We start from the raw sequence: 20,466 nt of genomic DNA, 5'->3' as shown, positions 1-20,466 counted from the left end.
AGGGAGTATGGATGCAGGGAGTGCAGGGTCCATGAGTGTTGCAGGGTGTGTGAGTGTGCAGGGAGTATGGATGCAGGGAGGGCAGGGGTGCTAGTGTGTGCACGGAGTGTGAGTGCAGGGAGTGCAGGGTCCATGAGTGTGTGCAGGGTGTGTGAGTGCAGGGAGTGTGAGTGCAGGGAGTATGGATGCAGGGAGTGCAGGGTCCATGAGTGTTGCAGGGTGCACGAGTGTGCAGGGAGTGTGAGTGCAGGGAGCGTGTGTGCAGGGAGCATGAGTGTGGGGTGAGTGTGCAGGGTGTATGAGTGCAGGGAGTGCAAATGTGTGCAGGGAGTGTGTGCAGGATGCATGAGTGCAGGGTGAGTGTGCAGGGAGTGAGTGCAGGGAGTGCAGATGTGTGCAGGGAGTGTGTGTGCAGGATGCATGAGTGCAGGGTGAGTGTGCAGGGAGTGAGTGCAGGGAGTGCAAATGTGTGCAGGGAGCGTGTGTGCAGGATGCATGAGTGCAGGGTGAGTGTGCAGGGAGTGAGTGCAGGGAGTGCAAATGTGTGCAGGGAGCGTGTGTGCAGGATGCATGAGTGCAGGGTGAGTGCAGGGTGCATGAGTGTGCAGGGAGTGAGTGCAGGGTGAGTGTGCAGGGAGTGAGTGCAGGGAGTGCAAATGTGTGCAGGGAGCGTGTGTGCAGGATGCATGAGTGCAGGGTGAGTGTGCAGGGAGTGAGTGCAGGGAGTGCAAATGTGTGCAGGGAGCGTGTGTGCAGGATGCATGAGTGCAGGGTGAGTGCAGGGAGTGAGTGCAGGGAGTGCAAATGTGTGCAGGGAGCGTGTGTGCAGGATGCATGAGTGCAGGGTGAGTGCAGGGTGCATGAGTGCAGGGAGTGAGTGCAGGGTGTGCAAATGGGCAGGGAGCATGTGTGCAGGGTACACGAGTGCAGGGAGTGTGAGCGCAGGGTGTGCAAATGTGTGCAGGGTGTGTGTGTCAGGGCGTGAGTGCAGGGGGTGCAGGGTGCATGAGCGTGTACAGGGAGCATGAACGTGTGCAGTGCAGTGCCAGTACACATGGTTTTGCAGCCTCATAGCACCAGTGGAAGGCAAATTCCTCAGAGTTGCATGTGCCCAGGGCTGCCTGTACCAGCCCACCTTGCCTGTTTTAAAAATTCGTGAGCTTTTTTTCTGTATCCATCTCTTGTGTTTTTCTGAGGTGGGTTAGTAAAATTTATGTTTTTACCGTCTTAACCAGTTGTTCAGCTCTGTAATGCTGTGTATTTTCACTACCACACAGTAAATCTGCAGATAACTCTGAACCCTTTAAACAGCTCGCCATTCACTCCACTTTCTGTCTCTAGGATTTTGGCCGCTGTAGGGCCCTCATGTAAGTGGAGTTGCACAGTGTTTTGTGATGGCTCTTTTCACTCCTCGTGGCGTTCTTGAGCACAATCCCTATGGAGCGTGTGCCTGAACTGGCTTCCTTTTTATGGCTGAATGATGGGCCAGGGTCTGCACAGACTGCCTGTGTTTATCCTCCTCCTCTGTTGGGTGCTCAGGCTCCTCTCCCTCTGGCTGGTGTGGATGATGCTGCTGTGGACATGGGTGTACAAATCTGGTTTTGTTTCTAACAGAATACATTATGAGTGAGTCACCATCCTGAGGGCCACTGGCATGGCCTGGGGTGCTCTTCCAGGGCTGAGCCAGTCGGATACCCCGGCCACGCCCAGAACCCCAGGCAGGTACCCTGGACACACTTCCACACGAGTTGTCCTGATAGAATAGATTGTGCTTGTACTCACAGCAGCATTGTCCACAAAAGGCTGCATGGTTAGTGACAGTCATACCTGGTTGTGTTTCTTAGAGTTTGTTTTGAATAACTTCCATTCTTCTGTTCATGTCCATTTCTGAGAGAAAGCACCCAGGTGCTGAGGTGCAGGTCGCACGTCTGCTCATGGCCTCTCTTCTGCCCCCTCTCAGCCCGCCTGGTCACAGAGAGGAGCCTTACCTGACAGAGGCCGGAAGGGAGGCTTTCGACAAGTTCTGCAGGCTTCGCCTTGGGGAGCTACAGCTGCTTGCCGGGGGCGTCCTGCAGGCCCCACAGCCCGTGCTGGTGAAGGAGTGCGAGCTGGTGAAGGATGTGCTGAACGTCTTGATTGGGGTTGTGTCTGCCACGTTTTCCCTCTGCCAGGTGAGAAGTGCTCCTTGCCAGTCACAGTAGCGTGGGGCTGGCCGAGAACAAGACTCTCAGGGAGTGGGGAGTGGCAGGGAAGGCCAACTCCAAGGGCCACCAGTGATGACAGCCAGAGTCATCCCATTTTGGTTCTGAAAGGTGTAATTTATTAATGTTCTTTTAAAAAAGTAGAGCAATAAGATGTATATTGTCATTGATGAAGCAATAGAAAATGTCCCTCCCCCACGTTTCTACTTCTGTCCTGGAGAAGTGTCAGGTGTCTTCTGAGCCTTCCCACCTCGGGAGGAGCACCTGGCCTGCCAAGCGCGTCCCGAGATTGGGACGTGCAGCGCTCTCCTCCCTGGACTGCGGTGTCTCTCTGGGATGGGGCCGGGACTTGCTGATTCTGGCACCAGCTGCTCTTACTGGACACTTAAGAAGTAAATGAAGGCCGAACTCGGTGGCTCACGCCTGTAATCCCAGCACTGTGGGAGGCCGAGGCGGGTGAATCATGAGGTCAGGAGCTCAAGACAAGCCCGGCCAAGAAGGTGAAACCCCGTCTCTACTAAAAATACAAAAATTAGCTGGCACCTGTAATCCCAGCTATATTCAGGGAGCTGAGGCAGGACAATCACTTGAACCCAGGAGGTGGAGGTTGCAGTGAGCTGACATCGGCCACTGCATTCTAGCCTGGCGACAGAGCAAGACTGTCTCATAAAAAAAAAAAAAAGTAAATGAATACATTCAGAAAAATGAAGTCTTGTCCTGCAGCTTTTTCATGTAAGTGCTTATCCTTTTCCTTTGTCTGAAATGTTGTGTGGTGGCCATTCTTAGACTTCGGTGTGTACTAGAAGCACAGCCAGTGACTGCCCCAGAAAAGTGCTCACGAGCAAGCTCTAGCTGCAGCCGGCGCTGAGGGCACCTGTTTGCAACACTGTTCTCAGGCTCGTCGAGTCTGTTGTGGGGATAGCCTTACTGTGTGGAACCAACCCTCACTCCGGTGTTTTTTTTGAGACAGGGTCTTACTCTTGCCCAGGTTGGAGTGCAGTGGCGCCATCACAGCTCACAGCAGCCTCAATCTCAATCCTCCCACCTCAGCCTCCTGTGTAGCTGGGACTACAGGCACACACCACCACACCCAGCTAATTCTTTTTTGTTTTTTAAGACAGAGTCTCGCTCCGTCGCTCAAGCTGGAGTGCAGTGGTGCTATCTCAGCTCACTGCAAACTCCGCCTCCTGAGTTCAAGCGATTCTCCTGCCTCAGCCTCCTGAGTAGCTGGGATTACAGGTGCACACCACCACGCCCTACTAATTTTTGTATTTTTAGTAGAGATGGGGTTTCACCATGTTGCCCAGGCTGGTGTCGGACTCCTGACCTCACCTGATCTGCCCACCTTGGCCTCCCAAAGTGCTGGGATTACAGGCGTGAGCCACCGTGCCTGGCACCCCTGGCTAATTTTTAAAATGTAGAGATGGGTCTTACCGTGTTGCCCAGGCTGGTATGAACTCCTGGGCTCAAGTGATCTGCCTGCTTCACCCTCCCAAACTGCTGGATGTACAGGTGGGAGCCACCGTGCCCAGCTCTTTCTTTTGTTTCTGATTTTATTAATTTGAATTTTTTCTCTCTCTCTTTTTTTTTTTGAGACAGAGTTTCGCTCTTGTTACCCAGGCTGGAGTGCAATGGCGCGATCTTGGCTCACTGCAGCCTCCGCCTCCTGGGTTCAAGCAATTCTCCTGCCTCAGCCTCCCAAGTAGCTGGGACTACAGGAGTGCGCCACCATGCCCAGCTAATTTTTTTTTTTTTTTTGTATTTTTAGTAGAGATGGGGTTTCACCATGTTGACCAGGATGGTCTCGATCTCTTGTTCTTGTGATCTACCCACCTTGGCCTCCCAAAGTGCTGGGATTATAGGCGTGAGCCACTGCGCCCGGCCTCTTTTTTTAAATAGTCATTTTTTTTCCTTCTTATTCTAGCTAAGACTTTGCAATTTTCTTGATATTTTCAAAGAACCAACTTCTTTTTTTTTGGTTCTCTATTGTTTTCCTTTTCTGTGGTTTTTTTTTTTTTTTTTTTGAGATGCAATCTCATTCTTTTGCTCAGGCTGGAGTGCAGTGGTATGATCTCAGCTCACTGCAGTCTCCGCCTCCTGGGTTCAAGTGATTCTCCTGCCTCAGCCTCCCAAGTAGCTGGAACTACAGGTGTGCACCACTAGGCTAATTTTTTGTATTTTTAGTAGAGATGGGGTTTTACCATGTTGGCCAGGCGGTCTCAAAATCCTGACCTCAAGTGATTTATCCACTTTGGCCTCCCAAAGTGTTGGTGTTACAGGCGTCAGCCACCATGCTTTGCCTGCTCTCTCTCTCTCTGCTCTAATTGTTGCTTGTTTCCTTCTGCTAGTTTTGAATTTAACTTTTTTTTCGGAGGTGGAGTTTTGCTCTTGTTGCCCAGGCTGGAGTGCAGTGGCGCAATCTTGGCTCACCACAACTTTGGCCTCTCAGGTTCGAGTGATTCTCCTGCCTCAGCCTCCTGAGTAGCAGAGATTACAGGCCAATTTTTTGTATTTTTAGTAGAGACAGGGTTTCATCATGTTGGTCAGGCTGGTCTTGTCTCCATGCTTCATCATGTTGGTCAGCCTCCCAATTACAGGCGTGAGCCACCACATCCGGCCTGACCACCTTTTTTTTTTTGAGATGGAGTCCTGTTCTGTCCCCCAGGCTGGAGTGCAATGGTGTGATCTCAGCTCACCGCAACCTCTGCCTCCTGGGTTCAAGCGATTCTCCTGCCTCAGCCTCCTGAGTAGTTAAGATTACAGGCGCACGCCACCATGCATGCTACTTTTTGTTTATAGGAGAGATGGGGTTTCACCATGTTGGTCAGGCTGGTCTCCAACTCCTGATCTTAAGTGAGTCACTTGCCTTGGCCTCCCACAGTGCTGGGACTACAGATGTGCGTCATCGTGCCTAACTGCTCTTTTTTTTTCTGGAGACAAGATCACCCAGGCTCAAGTGCAGTGGTTCGAAGATGACTCACTGCAGCCCCAACCTCCCAGGCTCAAATTGATCCTCCTGCCTCAGCCTCCTGCGTAGCTGAGACCAACAGGCATGCACCATCATGGCTGGCTAATTTTTTAATTTTTTAAATTTTGAGATGGAGTCTCCTTCTGTAGCCCACGCTGGAGTGGGAAGGCACAGTCTCTGCTCACAGCAACCCCGCCTCTCGTGTTCAAGTGTTTCTCATACCTCAGCCTCTGGAGTAGCTGGGACTACAGGCACACACCACCACACCTGGTTAATTTTTGTCTTTTTAGTAGAGACGGGCTTTGCCATGTTGGCCAGGTTGGCTCTGAACTCCTGACCTGAAGTGATCTGTCTGCCTTGCTCCCCAAATCCTGGGATTACAGGCGTGAGCCACCATGCCTGGCTAGTTTACAATTTTTATAGGGCTGTGTTGGCCAGGCTGGTCTCAGGCTCCTGGGCTCAAGTGATCCTCCTGCCTCAGCCTCCCAAAGTGCTGGGATTATAGCCGAGAAGCAGCGTGGTTGGCCTGATAGCTCTTTTTAAAATCTCTTTAGAGTTGGCACAGGGTTGCTGTGGGTTTGGTATCTTTTTCGTTAGTCATTCAGGTGTTTGCAGCTGTAACCTTCCCTCCTGGGGGGCTTTTGCTGCATCCCATACATTTTGGTTGTGGGTGAGCCGTCTGTTGGGGTTTCCACTCTCTGGTTATAAACATGTAGAGAATGTGCTCTGATGAGTCCGTGTGTACATCTTCCATTATTTCTTTTAATTCATCCCTGAGAGTAGAATGAGCAGGTCTCATGGCAAACATGTTTTATAGCTTCTGCCCAGGAGGCTGTCTGTGTACTTGTGTCCTGTGAAGGTGCTGTTTTTTCCTACACTTTGTGTTTTAAACGTGTATTTTTCAGTGTGGTCAGTGAAAATTTATACCTTGTTTTGGCTTGTATGTTTTTATTCCTCAGTGCAGGAGTTCTGGGTATGCCTTTTGAGCATTTGCCTTTGGGTCCTGTGGGCACTCTAGGCGGTGTGGGGTTGGGTACAGCGGAGGAGGGAGATGGCCCCCTCCTGGGCATCTGGGTGCCTGTCCTCTGCGACCTGTGTCCTCTGCCCCTGTGTAGCTGGCTCAGGCCTTTATGGTGAAGCGGGGCGTCCACGTGTCAGGAGCGTCTCCCGAGAGCATCAGCAGCCTCCTCTCGGAGGTGGCCGAGTATGGGACCTGCTACATGCGCCTGAGCCGCTTCTCTCTGCAGCCTGTCCTGGACTCCTCGTACAGCAAGGGCCTTGTGTTCCAGGTACGGTCTCTGCCTCATGGTTGTCACGGACCTTTGAGAGAACGGTGCATGTGTTCTGGAAAAGAGAATCTTAGAGGCCCTTCTGCGGGACCACAGAGTCTAAACCTTTTACTTCCTTGTTAACATCTGAAACCCGACAGTGACTCTTCAGGGATGGGTCAGTGATGATGTTTTCCCTCACTGGAAACCTGGGGCAGATGTGTGTGGGCCCTGGGTTGGTGGGAGGCAGGGTGTGCAGGGCAGGCAAGGCAGTGAGTGGGGTTCTTGCTGCCTGTACCTTGGTGGGAGCATCATCCACATTGTGGGTGACTGACAGGGCAGGACTCTCGAGTTGGGTAAATTTATGGTGCTGGGAGTTCTGAGCCAAGCCTGGCTCTGGAATCTGCTGTTTGCGAGTCTTGAAGTTGGCTCATGTGTTGGGTAGAGGCCCAGGGGATGGGGGATGCACCTTGAATGGGAGAGAACAGGCAGGCAGATGACAGGATGTTGGGGGAGTGGAGAGGAGGGTACTGGGGAGCTGGGCAGAGAGCCCTCAGGAGAAGCCGTGCGGCCCTGGTGCCTTCGACTGTTGGTGCCACAGCAGGGGCTGTAGGGTGGGGTGATGCAATGAGGTTTAGGTTTTAGACGGGCTCAGGAGGTAGGCGTGGTGGGAGCTGCATGGGGTGGGGACAGCTTCTAGGCAGATGAGCAGCTCTGGGGTTCTTGAGGGCTGGAGATAGTGGAGGAAGGGGTCAGCAGTGGACACTGAGAAGGGTCGGACTGGTTCTCGCTTGTCTGGCAGGCCTGGCCAGGCCAGGCGGCTCCTGGGGTGGGTGGACTGAGATTGGTCCAGGGTTGCTGTGAACTTCAGCGCCTGCTGCTGTGGCGTTTCCCAGGATGCTGGTGCCACCAACACCACTGTGGTATGAGCGGCTGCAGCCCTCCCAGCACTAGTGTCTGTGCATGGAGCTCAGCTGCTCTTTCTACCCTCACCCCCAAATCCCGAAGCCACGTCCCTGGGCAGCTGGTCTCAGATGAGAGGAGGGATTGGTGGTGGGCCATGGCTTGTGGAGGTCCAAATGTCTACCTGGCCTGGTGGCTGGACGTGGCTTACAGAGGCCCATTGCTCGGAAATGAAGCCCAGAGCTGAGGCAGGGAGCAAACTGCTGTGCCCAGCACTGGTGCCCTCAAGCCCTGGGCGCAGGCTGTGTCCATGTTCCTGGCTGCCCTCCTCCCAGCCCCCTTGCCTACAGGCCTTCACCAGTGGCCTGAGGAGGTACCTGCAGTATTACCGGGCCTGCGTCCTCGCCACTCCGCCCACCCTGAGCCTCCTCACCATTGGTTTTCTCTTCAAGAAACTGGGCCGGCAGCTCAGGTGAGCCTCAGCATAGCGGCTGAGCAGGGGACTTTGTGGGCGAGGTGTGGGGCTTGCTGGGCAGTGGGGGGGTTTGCCCTGCTCCCCGGCAAGGAGGGCCTGTGAGAAGAGCCCTCAGCAGGCGACTGGACAGTCCTTGCCCTGCTGAATTCAGGTGCCAGGTGCTGAGCAGGTGTGTCTGCCTTGGGCCCACGACAGCTGGTCCATCCAGGCCCTCCAGGCCCAGCAGCTCCTGCCTAATCAGTACTCAGGGTCCCTGGGGCTGTGGCATCTGGCACACAAGCTGGTTAGTGAGCAGCCAGGCTGGGGGGCCGCTGGCAAGTGCTGCTGGAGAAGGAAGAATGAGGTTGGGGGGGCGGGAGCTGGTGGGACAACCTTCCAAGCAGAGGAGCAGTGTGGCAGCCCAGAGGAGACCCAAGGACTGAGACAGCGGCAGGCACTGTGGGGCGGGGAAAGCGGGCTGTGGCAGATGCTCGGTGCCACTGTGGATGGGAGGGGCTCTCAGGTGCAGCCCCCATGTCGGGTGAGGAAGTGGGAGGATCAGGGTGATTTGGGTGTTGGCCAGCGCCTGGGAGGGAGGTGCCTGTTCGGTGTGGGTACGTCAGTGGGGTCTGTGTGGACAGCACAGGGCTGGGCGTGAGTCCTGCAGGGCCACTAGGGTCCATCTGGTTTTTAAGGCCAACATCTAAAGTCAGTTGCTCCAGGGAGCATGAAGATTTATGGAGATTTTGCTCACAGTCTGATCCAGGCCTGGGGACCCTGAGCCCAGTCACCTGGTCTGATCCTGCCTCTGGGTCTAGGTACCTGGCCGAGCTCTGTGGTGTTGGTGGTGCACTCCCAGGCACCTGCGGAGGAGGGCCCAGGGCCGAGTTTCCCACTGTGAGTCCTGCGTCCCTGTGGAGCATGCGGCCTGGTGGGCTCCAGGATAGGGGGTGGCTGAGTGTGTCCCTGGGGGGCTGCTGCTGGCAGGGGTGCACCTCACTGAGCTGCCCCCCCTTGCCATCTGCAGGGCGTGAAGCTGCTGTCCTACCTCTACCAGGAGGCGCTGCACAACTGCAGCAATGAACACTACCCCGTGCTGCTGTCCCTGCTGAAGACCAGCTGCGAGCCCTACACGCGGTGGGCAGCGGGCTGGGGGGCTGGGCTGGCGTACACTCCCACCAGGCAGAAATCTGAGAGCAGCCCCTTGTCAAGACACCTGTTGAATGTGGGGTTCACACAGGAAGGGGAGAGCAGGATAGGTGGACTGGGCAGGAATCCCCCACCCCCTACCCCAAACCCTCATGGACAGCATGCCCCACCCCTGCTTCCATGGACAGCCATGCCCCCTCTCCTCACTGCTGGCCCCACCCACCTCTCCACTGACCACACCCACCCCTGCTGCTCTCCCACTGCAGCTTCATCCACGACTGGGTGTACAGTGGGGTGTTCAGAGACACGTACGGCGAGTTCATGATTCAGGTGAACCACGAGTACCTCAGCTTCCGAGGTAGGTGGCAGCTGGCTACAGGGCGGGGCTCCGTGCCTGTGGGCCTGGGTTCAGGGCCACAGTCATGCCAGCCATGCTGGTATTTCCCCACCGTAGATAAGTCATACTGGACCCATGGCTACGTGCTCATCTCCAAAGAGGTGGAGGACTGTGTTCCTGTGTTTCTGAAGCACATTGCCCACGACGTGTATGTCTGTGGGAAGACCATCAACCTGCTGAAGCTCTGCTGTCCCCGGGTGAGGAGGGGCTCCTGCGCAGGGAAGGGAGGGGCCGGGGCCACGGCTGAGGCCAGGGCTGAGTGCCAGTGGCTGTGCCTGCATACCCTTTGGCAGCATTACCTCTGTTGGTCCGACGTCCCTGTTCCCCGGATCTCAGTGATTTTCTCCCTGGAGGAGCTGAAGGAGATTGAGAAGGACTGTGCCGTCTATGTTGGGCGCATGGAGAGAGTGGCCCGCCACAGCTCTGTCAGCAAGGAGGAGAAGGTGCGTGGCACCACAGGTCTTGGGGGCTTTCTTTGTGTCTGCCTCTGCTTCCTGGGGTTTCAGGCTGGTGGGGAGGACGTGAGGGCCGTGCAAGATGGGGGGCCCCCTTCTGGCATTTTCTGTTCTGGTGGTGTGGGTGGGTGGGTGCCAAGGGGGAGTTGAGACGAATGTCCTGGAGCCAGATGCCAGGGAGGGGCTCTGTCCTCTCCTCCTGGGTCTGGGTGGCTCAGCCTGAAGCCCAGGCTTTGCTGGCTTGGGAAGCTCCACTGGGGCTTCCCTTGGGCCTGCTGGCTGTGGACAGATAGTCCCGATCGTGCTCCAGGGCGGCAGGTGTGTGGTTCTACACTCAGGTGGCCTTTGCAAGCTCCCCTCCTACTGGGAAGGGATGATGTGTCAGAAACGGGCCCCACCTCTCCTGCGTCCTCGGGGAGGGGCTCAGTGGTACATTTGGTGCCATTCCCAGGAACACGCTTTCTGGCCTGGGCAGGGGCAGGCCCAAGAGGCTGAGCAGGGAAGCTCCCTCTCCTCTCTGAGGCCCCTTGGTTTCCCTCCGGGATGGACACACAGCCTGGGGTCCTCAACCCCCAGATGTCTCTGTGAGAGCTGGTCAGCTTCAGTCCGTGGCCTGGAGCCAGCCTTGCCATTGTTGAGAGACGGGGCGGTGGGGAGGGGTGTCCTGCCATCACTCGGTGCCCTCCTCTCACCCTTGGGCTGTGTCTTGCCTGCCAGCCCTGATCCCAAACGTGTCCAAGATGAGGGGTCAGAGGACTAGTTTGCTTTTTTTTTCTTCGTGACAGGGTCCCACTGTGTCGGCCAGGAGGCTGGAGTGCAGTGTCACCAACATGGCTCCCTGCAGCCTCCACCTCCCAGGCTCAAGGGATCCTCCTGCCTCAGCCCATCCCCCAAGTAGTTGATACTACAGGCGTCCGCCACCACACCTGGCTAATTTTTGTATCTTTGTAGAGATGGGGTTTTACCATGTTGTCCAGACTGGCCTGGAACTCCTGAGCTCGCACGATCCACCCACCTCAGCCTCCCAAAGTGTTAGAATTACAGGCATGAGCTGTTGCGCCTGGCCAGCGTGCTTTGTTTACCAATTGTCTTTTTTAGGAATTACGTATGGAAATTGCAAAACAGGAATTAATCGCTCATGCCCGGGAAGCAGCCTCCAGGGTCCTGAGTGCACTGAGTGGTGAGTGGCCCCAAGTCCTCCCTTCTGCAGTTCCGGGGGGCCTTGCTGGGGCCTCCTTGTGACTGTGTGCCCCTTATTTTCCCAATGCAGACCGGCAGATGTCGGAGCGGATGGCCTTGGATGCCCGGAAGCGCGAGCAGTTTCAGAGGCTGAAGGAACAGTTTGTGAAGGACCAGGAGGTGGGTGAGACCTGTCCCTGCGGGGTCAGGCCTAAGTCCTGATTTCACAGCCCAGGCTGTGTGTGCTTTATAGCGACGCCAGGCGGCCAGGCAGGAGGAGCTGGATGACGACTTCAGCTACGCCCGTGAGCTCCGAGACAGGGAGAGGAGGCTGAAGTCCCTGGAGGAGGAGCTGGAGAGGAAGGCGAGGTAGGGCAGCAGGGGCCCCAGGCCCAGGGGTGCAGGTGCGGCAGGGGCGCCGGAGCTCTGCTTTGATCTTACTGATGATTTTACTTTGTATTTTGGAAGCCTTCAGGCATACATTAAGGTAGAAAGACCAACATGCTGAACCCAGAGTGGCTGTGACCATTCTGCCATACGCAGGCGTCCGCACCCGTCCTAAGTGTTGCCTTGTGGGTGGTTTGTGTGGATTAGGGTCTGAGCAAGGCCTGTGTGCTGTTTGGGATCCTCTTTATCTTCTTTCTAAATAGGTCCCAGCCGGGTGCAGTGGCTCACGCCTATAATCCTAGCACTTTGGGAGGCTGAGGTGGGTGGATCACGTGAGGTCAGGAGTTCAAGACCAGCCTGGCCATCATGGTGAAACCCCATCTTTAAAACATAAATAAATAGGTCCCTTATTTATTTTTAAGTCTGTTATTGGTCTGACGAAGAGGGTGTTTTTTGTTTACTATTTTTTTTTTTTTTTGAGATGGAGTCTTCCTCTGTCGTCTAGGCCAGAGTGCAATGTTGGGTGGAATCTCAGCTCACTGCAACCTCCACCTCCCAGGTTCAAGTGATTCTCCTGCCTCAGCCTCCTGAGTAGCTGGGATTACAGGTGCCCGCCACCACGCCCGGCTAATTTTTCTAATTTTAGTAGAGATGGGGTTTCACCATGTTGGCCAGGCTGGTCACAAACTCCAGATCTCAGGTGACCCGCCTGCCTCAGCGTCCCAAAGTGTTGGGATTATGTGCCCGGCCGAGATGGTGTTTGTCCAATACAGCAGTTGAGTCTCTCTATGTTGTCATCAGCCTGTCGCTAGTCTGAGCAGAGCTGGAGCTTTCAAGGGGCTGTTTGGGGTTTTAGAGAAAGACCTTCTCAGGAGGGTCTGGCTGCTTCCCGCTCAGCCCCACACGATGCTCAGCTGTCTCAACCCTAGATCTATTCATGGAGCCAGCGAGGGATGTTTGTGGAGGGGTGCATGTGCCTGTGTGCACACGTCTGTATGCATTTATGCATGTGTACGTGTTTGTGCATGTATTTGAGTAGATACTGTCCCATTAACATATGGAGAAAACCAGGCCTGGACACCATGTCCCTGGCCTATCATGGGCAAATTAGAGCTGGCCAGTTCAGGTTTCAGCCAGGGTTCCATTGGAGCCCAGCACAAGTTGCCTGCTGGAGAAAATCTCAAAAGCAGGGGGCACGATAGGTGAGGCAGGCTTTGAATTCAGCAAATAAAGCGTTTGTGTTGGTTTTGCTTAATCAGGTCTGCACCTGTAGGAGAAGAGGCCTTGCTTCTTAGGGGTCTGGGGCCCTCAGCTTCCTGCTCAGCCCTTGCTTTAGGCCATGCAGGATCTTATTCTGGTTTTCATCCAACAGACCTTGCTGAGCCCTGGCTGGGCACCGACTTGCCAAGGTTTTCCAGCCTGGCAGGGGGAGATTAGGGGCAGGGGCCCACTGGGGCCTCTATTGTACAGAACCATTCTTACCCGAGGGGCGCCAGGTGGATGGGGTGGGGTGACTCTTGTGGCTGTGTCCTTTCTGGGTGTGGCTTCAGGCAGGCGCTGGTCGACCACTATAGCAAGCTCTCTGCAGAGGCGGCTCGTCGGGAGCAGAAGGCGCTGTGGAGAATCCAGAGGCACCGACTGGAGAGTGTACGGCTTCGTTTTCTCTTAGAAGATGAGAAACGCATTCAGGTACTGCAGCAGCTCTTCCCCTGGGCTTTGGGGGTCTGGTAACCCCCTGAAACTGCACACAGACCTGCGTGCTCTTATGGGAGAGGGCTGGTGGTTCTCGTGTTTGTGGCAGTGCCACTGAATTGCAGATAGAGGTGGTGAGGAGCTTGTGGTTTTGGAGTGCTTTCTGCAGGCTGGGGTCCCAGTGGAGCCCGGCACAAGCCTTGTCTGGTTCGGTGCACATGGTTGCTGTGGGCGTAGGGGCTGTGGATTCTGTGTGGGACTGGGGCTGTGCTTTTCTCCAGCTCTGCTGGTCCTCCCTCTGGCTTGAATTTCAGGAGATGCTGAAAGCAATGCCTGAGGCTCACCAGTCCCGGGAGCCGCCAGACTGTCTGTTGAGCCCACACTCCCAGGTGAGCGGCAGAGTGGAGCCCAGGGTGCCCTAGCTCTGAGCTGGGGGTGCCGTGCCTGGCTGTTTGCTGTAGCCCTTGGCACCTGCTGAGTGTCGGTCATGGCTGCAGAGCTGAACTTGAGGACAGAGTTTGAGGGCTCGGGGAGCCTGAGACCAGACTGGGTCTGATGTCATGTGTGTTTCAGGTCACATCTGGCCCTGAGCACCCAGACGGAGGCCAAGGCTGTGATTCTGGCACTGCAGAGCAACATTCGGCTTCCTGTGATTGCCCAAACAGGCCCAACCTGCGGACCCCACAGCCGCCTAAGCCTTCAGCAGTGGGAGCTGGTGGCACAGGGCTGCAGCAGGCAGAGGAGCCTGGGCCCTTCTCTGATGGCCTCAGCATTGGAGACTTCCTACCTGTGGGCCCAGGGGCTGAGCAGTCTGTGCAGACTGGCACAGTCCCTCTTCTGGAGGCAGCGCTGCAGACCATCAGCTCGGACCTGCCTGCCTCAGCTCCTGGGGAGGCACCCGCAGCAGCCAGCACTCAGCTCGCCAAGCCCCAGGAGTATGACTTTAGTACTGTCCTGAGGCCGGCTGTGGCCGCCTCACCTTCACCAGGGCCCCTCCAGGCTGCAGAGTGCAGCTTGGGAGGCTCAGGGCTGCAGCCGTGGGAGGACACTGGTGGGAAGCTGGATGCCTGTGTCTCTGCCTTGCAGGTGGCCCTGCCTCCCTCACAGCCACCCAGGTGTGCCGCCCTGGAGGAGGGGAGCAGCCAGCACACACAGCAGCTTTTTGGGCATGTGTCAGGGGGTGGTGTTCCTACAAGGGGCTACAATTCTGGAATAGCTCCCACTCTGCCACGGAGGAACACGCAAGGGCACTTGTCCGATGCCAGCATCAGGGTCGGGGAGCAAATGTCAGATGTGGCTCCTACCCGGCCACGGTGGAACATCCATGGGCACGTGTCTGATGCCAGCATCAGGGTTGGGGAAAACATGTCTGATGTGGCTCCCACCCGACCACGGTGGAACATCCATGGGCATGTGTCTGATGCCAGCATCAGGGTAGGGGAGAATGTGTCGGACGTGGCTCCCATGCGGCCACGTTTGAACATCCATGGACATGTGTCCGATGCCAGCATCAGGGTTGGGGAGAATGTGTCAGATGTGGCTCCTACCCGGCCACGGTGGAACATCCATGGGCACGTGTCCGATGCCAGCATCAGCTTGGGGGGGTGCATGTCGGACGTGGCTCCAACCTGGCCACGGTGGAACACCCACGGACCCATCCCTCCGCCCCATGTGATGCTGGGGTCCCTCTCACCAGAAACTGAGCCCAACACACCCAGGCCCCAACAGAGCCTCCCTGGCCACATGTCCCAGTCAGTGCCTAGCCTGGAAGCACAGAACGCTGCTCTGGACTGTGGGCCACAGTTGCCTGTAGAAGTGGGGCCATCTCTCTCCTCCCCCAGCTTAGGCTGTGGGGAGGAGAGCGTCAGCATGGGAGAGAACGTGTTGGACGTGGCTCCCTCCTGGCCACAGTGGAACATCGAGGGACACGTGTCTGATGACACCATCAGCATGGGAGAGAACATGTCAGATGTGGCTCCCACCCAGCCATGCTGGCCCAACACCCCGGGAGACAGCATCTCTGAAGAACCAGGTTAGAGTTGGGTGACCGATGGCCAGGAGTGGGACTGTGGGACCTAGAGCCTGGGAGGTAGGTGGGAGGTGGGGCTGGCTGCGAGTGAAGGTCCCCTCAGGACTCCTTGTCTGTCGGGTAGGACCTGAGCTGCTGTTTGGGGGACATGAGAGGGGCTGCCTGAGCCAGGGCTGGCTCTGCTCCGTCCCCTCCGCACGCACTTGGCCCAGACACTCCCATGTCCACTTGTGTCCACACAGGCCCTGGGAGGAATGGGGACACTGAGGAGCTCTCTTCAAATTGGCCTCTGAACTCACAGGTGAGGCAGATGCAGCCTGGGGATCACACAGCACACAGGGAGGGCTCTATGCCTCTAGGTTATCACGTGGGCAAGTCCCACTTGCGGTTTTCCTTTTGACACAAAGTGGGCGAGTGGCGGCAGCAGCATGCGGCAGGGGCAGCGTGATGTGGGGAGGTGGCTCTCAGGCTGGTGTTTTGTTAGGAAGACACAGCTGCCCAGAGCAGCCCAGGACCTGGTGAGGAGGCGGCGGAGGCCTGGGACGGGGAGCAGTCCTACCTGGCAGGCCTGGCAGGGCAGTACCACCTGGAGCGGTACCCGGACAGTTACGAGTCCATGTGTGAGTGCAGTGTTGCTGAGGGCAGAGGCAGAGGCAGAGGCAGAGGCAGAGCCCTGGGTCAGCAGGTTTCTAGCACGCTCTCCGTCTCCCACAGCCGAGCCACCCATCGCTCACCTTCTACGCCCCATGTTTCCACGGGCCTTCGCCTTCCCCGTGGACACCCAGGTGCAGTCCGCCGCAGACGAGACCGCTGTGCAGCTGAGTGAGTTGCTGACGCTGCCTGTGCTGATGAAGCGCTCCATCACGGCGCCGCTGGCGGCCCAGTGAGTGCCCTCACCCCAGCCAGCCTGCCCGCCCCGCCCTGCCCGCCCCAGCGGCAGCCTGACTCCAGCTCCCTCCTGTCAGCATCTCCTTGGTGAATAAGGCCGCCGTTGACTACTTCTTTGTGGAGCTGCACTTGGAGGCACACTATGAGGCGCTGCGGCACTTCCTGCTGATGGAGGACGGCGAGTTCGCCCAGTCCCTCAGTGACCTGCTCTTTGAGAAGGTGACCTCCAGACATGGAGCTGGGGTGGGGCCAGGGGTAGAGGGGAGGCCCTGGGGAGGGGGAGACTGGCTGCAGGGCCTCAGCTTCCCTGCCGCTCTGGCACAACCCCATGAGGTGCCGGTGCGTGGCCAGGGATGTGCTTGGGGCTCCTGGGGACGCTAGTCCCTTTTCTGCGCAGCTTGGGGCCGGGCAGACGCCTGGGGAGCTGCTCAACCCGCTGGTGCTGAACTCCGTGCTGAGCAAGGCTCTGCAGTGCAGCCTGCACGGGGACACCCCGCATGCCTCCAACCTCTCCCTCGCCCTCAAGTACCTTCCCGAGGTGTTTGCCCCCAATGCCCCGGACGTGCTGAGCTGCTTGGAGCTCAGGTACAAGGTCAGCAGCAGCCCTGGCCACGGGAATGGGGCACGGGCCTGCCCATGGGATGCCTGCTGAGCGGGGGGCTCCTGGCAGGTGGACTGGCCCCTCAACGTCGTCATCACCGAGGGCTGCCTGAGCAAGTACAGCGGCGTCTTCTCCTTCCTGCTGCAGCTGAAGCTCATGATGTGGGCACTTAAGGACATCTGCTTCCACCTCAAGCGCACAGGTGAGGCCTCGCTGGACCCTGGTGCCCTGGGGTTGAGGCTGTGCTCACCTCTGCCCTCTCCTTTCTGCCAGCCCTGCTGAGCCACACGTCCAGCTCCGTGCAGTTCCGCCAGCTGCAACTGTTCAAGCACGAGATGCAGCACTTTGTGAGGGTCATCCAGGGCTACATTGCCAACCAGATCCTGCACGTCACCTGGTGCGAGTTCAGGGCCAGGCTGGCCACCGTGGGCGACCTGGAGGAGATCCAGCGCGCGCATGCAGAGTACCTGCACAAGGCCGTCTTCAGGTGAGGCCTGGGCACGGCTGCGTCCCTTCGTCCCTGTGGTCGAAGCTCAGCCCACCCAGTGGCACTGCTTCCCCCAGGGGCCTGCTGACGGAGAAGGCGGCGCCCGTCATGAACATCATCCACAGCATCTTCAGCCTTGTGCTCAAGTTCCGCAGCCAGCTCATCTCCCAGGCCTGGGTCCCTGCTGGGGGCCCGCGGGGTGCAGAACACCCCAACTTTGCACTCATGCAGCAGTCCTACAACACCTTTAAGTACTACTCCCACTTTCTCTTCAAAGGTGAGGGCCACCCCCGCTGGGAGAGCCAAGTTGGGGGGGCAAGGCGGGGTTCACACCGTGGGCAAAGGCCTGAATGGCTTGCTGATCCCCAGTGGTGACCAAGCTGGTGAACCGCGGCTACCAGCCTCACCTGGAGGACTTCCTGCTACGCATCAACTTCAACAACTACTACCAGGATGCCTGAGGCTGCCCTGGGCACACGCACAATAAAGGTGTCCTGGGACCCTGTCTGTGTCTGTTTCTCCCAGGCGGGGGCTGAGGACAGGGCAGGGGGGAAGAATGACCACGGCGATGGGGCCTGAGGGAGTTGCTGGTTTATTTAGGAGCCTGGGTCCAGCCCCCAGGGGCCAGAGGGGTGGTGGGGCTGCCCTGCTGAGCCAGCGTCAGACAGAGACAGGTCAGGTCCTGACTGGATGTCTCTGCCTTCATGGAAAGACGTGTGCGTGGGCCAGGGCAGAAGCCCCCAGCACAGAGGAGATAGCCTGGCACCGTCTCGGCCACTCAGCAACACATGGGGGCCTCGGAAGACTCCAGGGGTGTGGAGCATGCCGAGGCCATTACGATGATCATGTCACACACAGTTCTGCTGCCCAGAGCGGGGGCTTGCTGCTGTAGGAATGCTGCCCGCCGGTCGCCCCTCTGGCCTCCGTGGCCTCGGGCTCTGTGGCAGTGCCTGCCTCGCATTGGTAAGGGGTCTCCAGCAGCTTCAGTACCTGCCGAACCTGGAGGAGTGTGAAGGTGAGAGGGGTCTGAGCCTGACCCTCCTCCCACGGACCACAGGGATAGTCACGTGCTTGCCTCTGAGAAGTCCCCACGCTCGGCAGCCTCGATGGCGTTCTGCGCGATGTAGTTCCTCAGGACATACTTGGGGTTGCTGGCGCGCATCACACGCACACGCTCGGCCTGCCAGGCAGCAGCATCTCCGGCGCCTTCCAGGTCCTTGTCCAGCCGGGCTCTGGAATTACATCAGACTCTCGAATCACAGCCGGGCTGGACCTTCCCAGCATGACCGTGGACGCAGAGCTCACCTGTACTCCTGGAGCCAGGTGGCCCAGTGGTCGTGGTTCCTGCTCTGCAGCTCGGCCACGCTCAGCTGTTCCAGCTGAGACTGCTGCTCCACGCGCTCCAGCTCCCTGGCGATGCCTGCCCGGGTGCCCATGAGTGCGAACAGCTGCGGGTTTGACTGTGCCAGCACCAACATCATGGACAGCTGCCTGCAGGGAGGCCGGGGTGTCTGGGAGGCAACCCCTGACTGGGTCCTGCCCTGGAGGCAGGTGTTCCTTCCGCCCCACCCTTGAGACCCACTGGCAGAGATGGACCCAGGTGGGCACACACCAGCCATGCCCATGCTCTGCTGCCCAGCTTCCTGCTGGAGAGTCTGCGCCTCCAGAGTTCAATGCTTGTGGGAGAGGCACTGCTATTAGCACTTCCCTTATTTCCAGAAGGGTCCAGATGGGCAGGGGGCTTTATGTCAGCAGGGCCTGCTGGCCAGTGCTCCCTGCCAACCCCACTAGTATTGTTTAAGTTAAAAGCAACAGCTGGTGTGGTGGCTCATGCTTGTAATCCCAGCACTTTGGGAAGCCAAGGCAGGTGGATGACCTGTGGTCAGAAGTTCAAGGGCAGCCTGACCAACAGGGAAAAAATCTCCTTTCTACTACAAATAAAAATTAGCTGGGCATGGTGGTGAATGCCTGTAATCCCAGCTACTTGAGAGAATGACGCAGGAGAATTGATTGAACCCGGAGGCAGAGGCTGCGGTGAGCCAAGATGGTGCCACTGTACTCCAGCCTGAGCAACAAGAATGAAACTCCTCAAAAAAAAAAAAAAAAAAGCAACACCACTTGGGCAGGACTTCCCTTTGGAAGACAGTGCAGGAAAGGGTGGCCTCTGGGAACCTGTCCTCTCTGGCAAGTCAGAGGCTTTCTCTGAAGCTCACCTGCAGCAGAGACCACTGTCTCCCCTACACCTGTGCTGGCATCATCACCCTCTCCTCTGTAACCACTGGGCCCCAGCCAGCTCTGCCTTCAGCTTCCCCTCCGGCCCTCTTTCTGGAAACAAATCCAAGGAAGTAGGAACCAAGTACCCACCGGGGATCCATCTGGGGCCGGAAGGCTAGCCTCAGCTCCTCCAGGGAAGCACACTGCTCCATCAGCCTGGCCAGGAACTCCGCCAGGCCTGGTGACTCCGGATCCACCAGGAAGGAGCTCAGCAAGTAGAAGGTATTTGTGAAGTCGGCACCTGGAACACAGGCTGCTCAGAGAGCCAGAAGCAGAAGGCCCAGGGTCCTCATCCTGGTGCCACTTGGACCCACACACTCCCCTGGCACAGGTGCTGCACACACCGCCTCCCCCACCCCTGCCGCACACACACATCACCCCTGGCACAGGTGCCACACACACTGCTTCCGGGTACAGGTGCTGCATGAGCCCTGCTCAGCCTCGGATCCTGGGACTCCTCAGCCTCCACCCATCCACCACCCAGCAAGGCTGCCACTCTGACCCTGCAAAGCCACCTGTAACGTGGGCTAATACTGGGAAGGCATGGGGGCTGCTGCTGGCCTCACACCATCACAGTCACCACTGCCTGCTCTGGGAGCTACTGAGTGTAACCCACCTGCAGAAGACCCAACATGTGAAAGACAGATCCTCCCTGATCAGGGAAACACCGTCATGTGTGACCACGGTCAACCCTAAGCCCACATCTAAAAACACACAGAGAACGAGACAGGAATCAAAGCAAGTGCTGCGAAGTCCAGTACACACGGAGGAGGCAGCGACGGAGAACGCAAGGGACCAAAAACATGGCGGACGTTGTCCCTGATAAGTAATAATCCTCCAACAAGAAGCAGACAGGCAAAACAGGTGAAAGACAATTTCCATGCTGTCTACACCATCTGCAGGATGTTCAGTCACCAACAGGCTGAAGTGAAAGGGTGGAGAAACCCAGGCAAAGAGTGACCTGAAGAGAGGTGAGGCGACTGGAGTGCAGTGGTGTGATCTCGGCTCACTGCAGCCTCCAACTCCCGGGTTCCAGCGATTCTCCTGCCTCAGCCTCCCAAGTAGCTGGGTTTACAGGTGCCACCACCACCATGCCCAGCTAATTTTTGTATTTTTAGTAGAGATGGGATTTCA

General features: G+C 57.3%; 2 protein-coding genes across 12 annotated transcripts in view; one reads left to right on the top strand and one right to left on the bottom strand.

Annotated features, from left to right (window-relative positions):
• Positions 1 to 17,563, top strand: part of TUBGCP6 (tubulin gamma complex component 6) — a 28,028-nt gene extending 10,465 nt beyond the window's left edge. The window contains exons 3-25 of one of the 10 annotated variants that reach the window (XR_013524367.1): positions 1,961 to 2,171; positions 6,285 to 6,458; positions 7,691 to 7,812; positions 8,613 to 8,691; positions 8,822 to 8,931; positions 9,210 to 9,301; positions 9,398 to 9,537; positions 9,634 to 9,783; positions 10,894 to 10,975; positions 11,066 to 11,154; positions 11,228 to 11,343; positions 12,912 to 13,050; positions 13,368 to 13,442; positions 13,627 to 15,085; positions 15,325 to 15,383; positions 15,567 to 15,702; positions 15,797 to 15,965; positions 16,048 to 16,189; positions 16,368 to 16,555; positions 16,641 to 16,773; positions 16,845 to 17,058; positions 17,136 to 17,335; positions 17,428 to 17,563. Coding sequence is in view for 8 of the 10 variants with exons in the window: in XM_054242771.2 (XP_054098746.2) it covers positions 1,961 to 2,171; positions 6,285 to 6,458; positions 7,676 to 7,812; positions 8,613 to 8,691; positions 8,822 to 8,931; positions 9,210 to 9,301; positions 9,398 to 9,537; positions 9,634 to 9,783; positions 10,894 to 10,975; positions 11,066 to 11,154; positions 11,228 to 11,343; positions 12,912 to 13,050; positions 13,368 to 13,442; positions 13,627 to 15,085; positions 15,325 to 15,383; positions 15,567 to 15,702; positions 15,797 to 15,965; positions 16,048 to 16,189; positions 16,368 to 16,562; positions 16,641 to 16,773; positions 16,845 to 17,058; positions 17,136 to 17,433 (4,399 nt within the window). In the remaining 2 variants the exon portion in view is untranslated. Of the gene's footprint in view, positions 1 to 1,960; positions 2,172 to 6,284; positions 6,459 to 7,675; positions 7,813 to 8,612; positions 8,692 to 8,821; positions 8,932 to 9,209; positions 9,302 to 9,397; positions 9,538 to 9,633; positions 9,784 to 10,893; positions 10,976 to 11,065; positions 11,155 to 11,227; positions 11,344 to 12,911; positions 13,051 to 13,367; positions 13,443 to 13,626; positions 15,086 to 15,324; positions 15,384 to 15,566; positions 15,703 to 15,796; positions 15,966 to 16,047; positions 16,190 to 16,367; positions 16,563 to 16,640; positions 16,774 to 16,844; positions 17,059 to 17,135 lie in introns of all 10 variants that reach the window. The other 9 variants (XR_008475405.2, XM_054242787.2, XM_008980617.5 and 6 more) reach the window with 9 other exon arrangements.
• A 69-nt stretch (positions 17,564 to 17,632) lies between these two features.
• The window catches only part of SELENOO (selenoprotein O), a 16,259-nt gene continuing 13,425 nt past the window's right edge, over positions 17,633 to 20,466 (bottom strand). For both annotated transcript variants that reach the window (XM_003732155.6, XM_035274110.3), the window contains exons 6-9: positions 19,423 to 19,573; positions 18,364 to 18,549; positions 18,134 to 18,290; positions 17,633 to 18,057 (exon numbers count right to left, since the gene is read on the bottom strand). In XM_003732155.6, coding sequence (XP_003732203.5) covers positions 17,893 to 18,057; positions 18,134 to 18,290; positions 18,364 to 18,549; positions 19,423 to 19,573 — 659 coding nt within the window. In that variant the 3' untranslated portion in view covers positions 17,633 to 17,892. The remainder of the gene's footprint in view (positions 18,058 to 18,133; positions 18,291 to 18,363; positions 18,550 to 19,422; positions 19,574 to 20,466) is intronic.

The sequence above is a fragment of the Callithrix jacchus genome, chromosome 1 (genome assembly GCF_049354715.1).
Source record: "Callithrix jacchus isolate 240 chromosome 1, calJac240_pri, whole genome shotgun sequence".
Lineage (NCBI taxonomy): Eukaryota > Metazoa > Chordata > Mammalia > Primates > Cebidae > Callithrix > Callithrix jacchus.
Note: the sequence above shows the minus strand (reverse complement) of the source record. Positions and strands in the feature narration are given on the sequence as shown.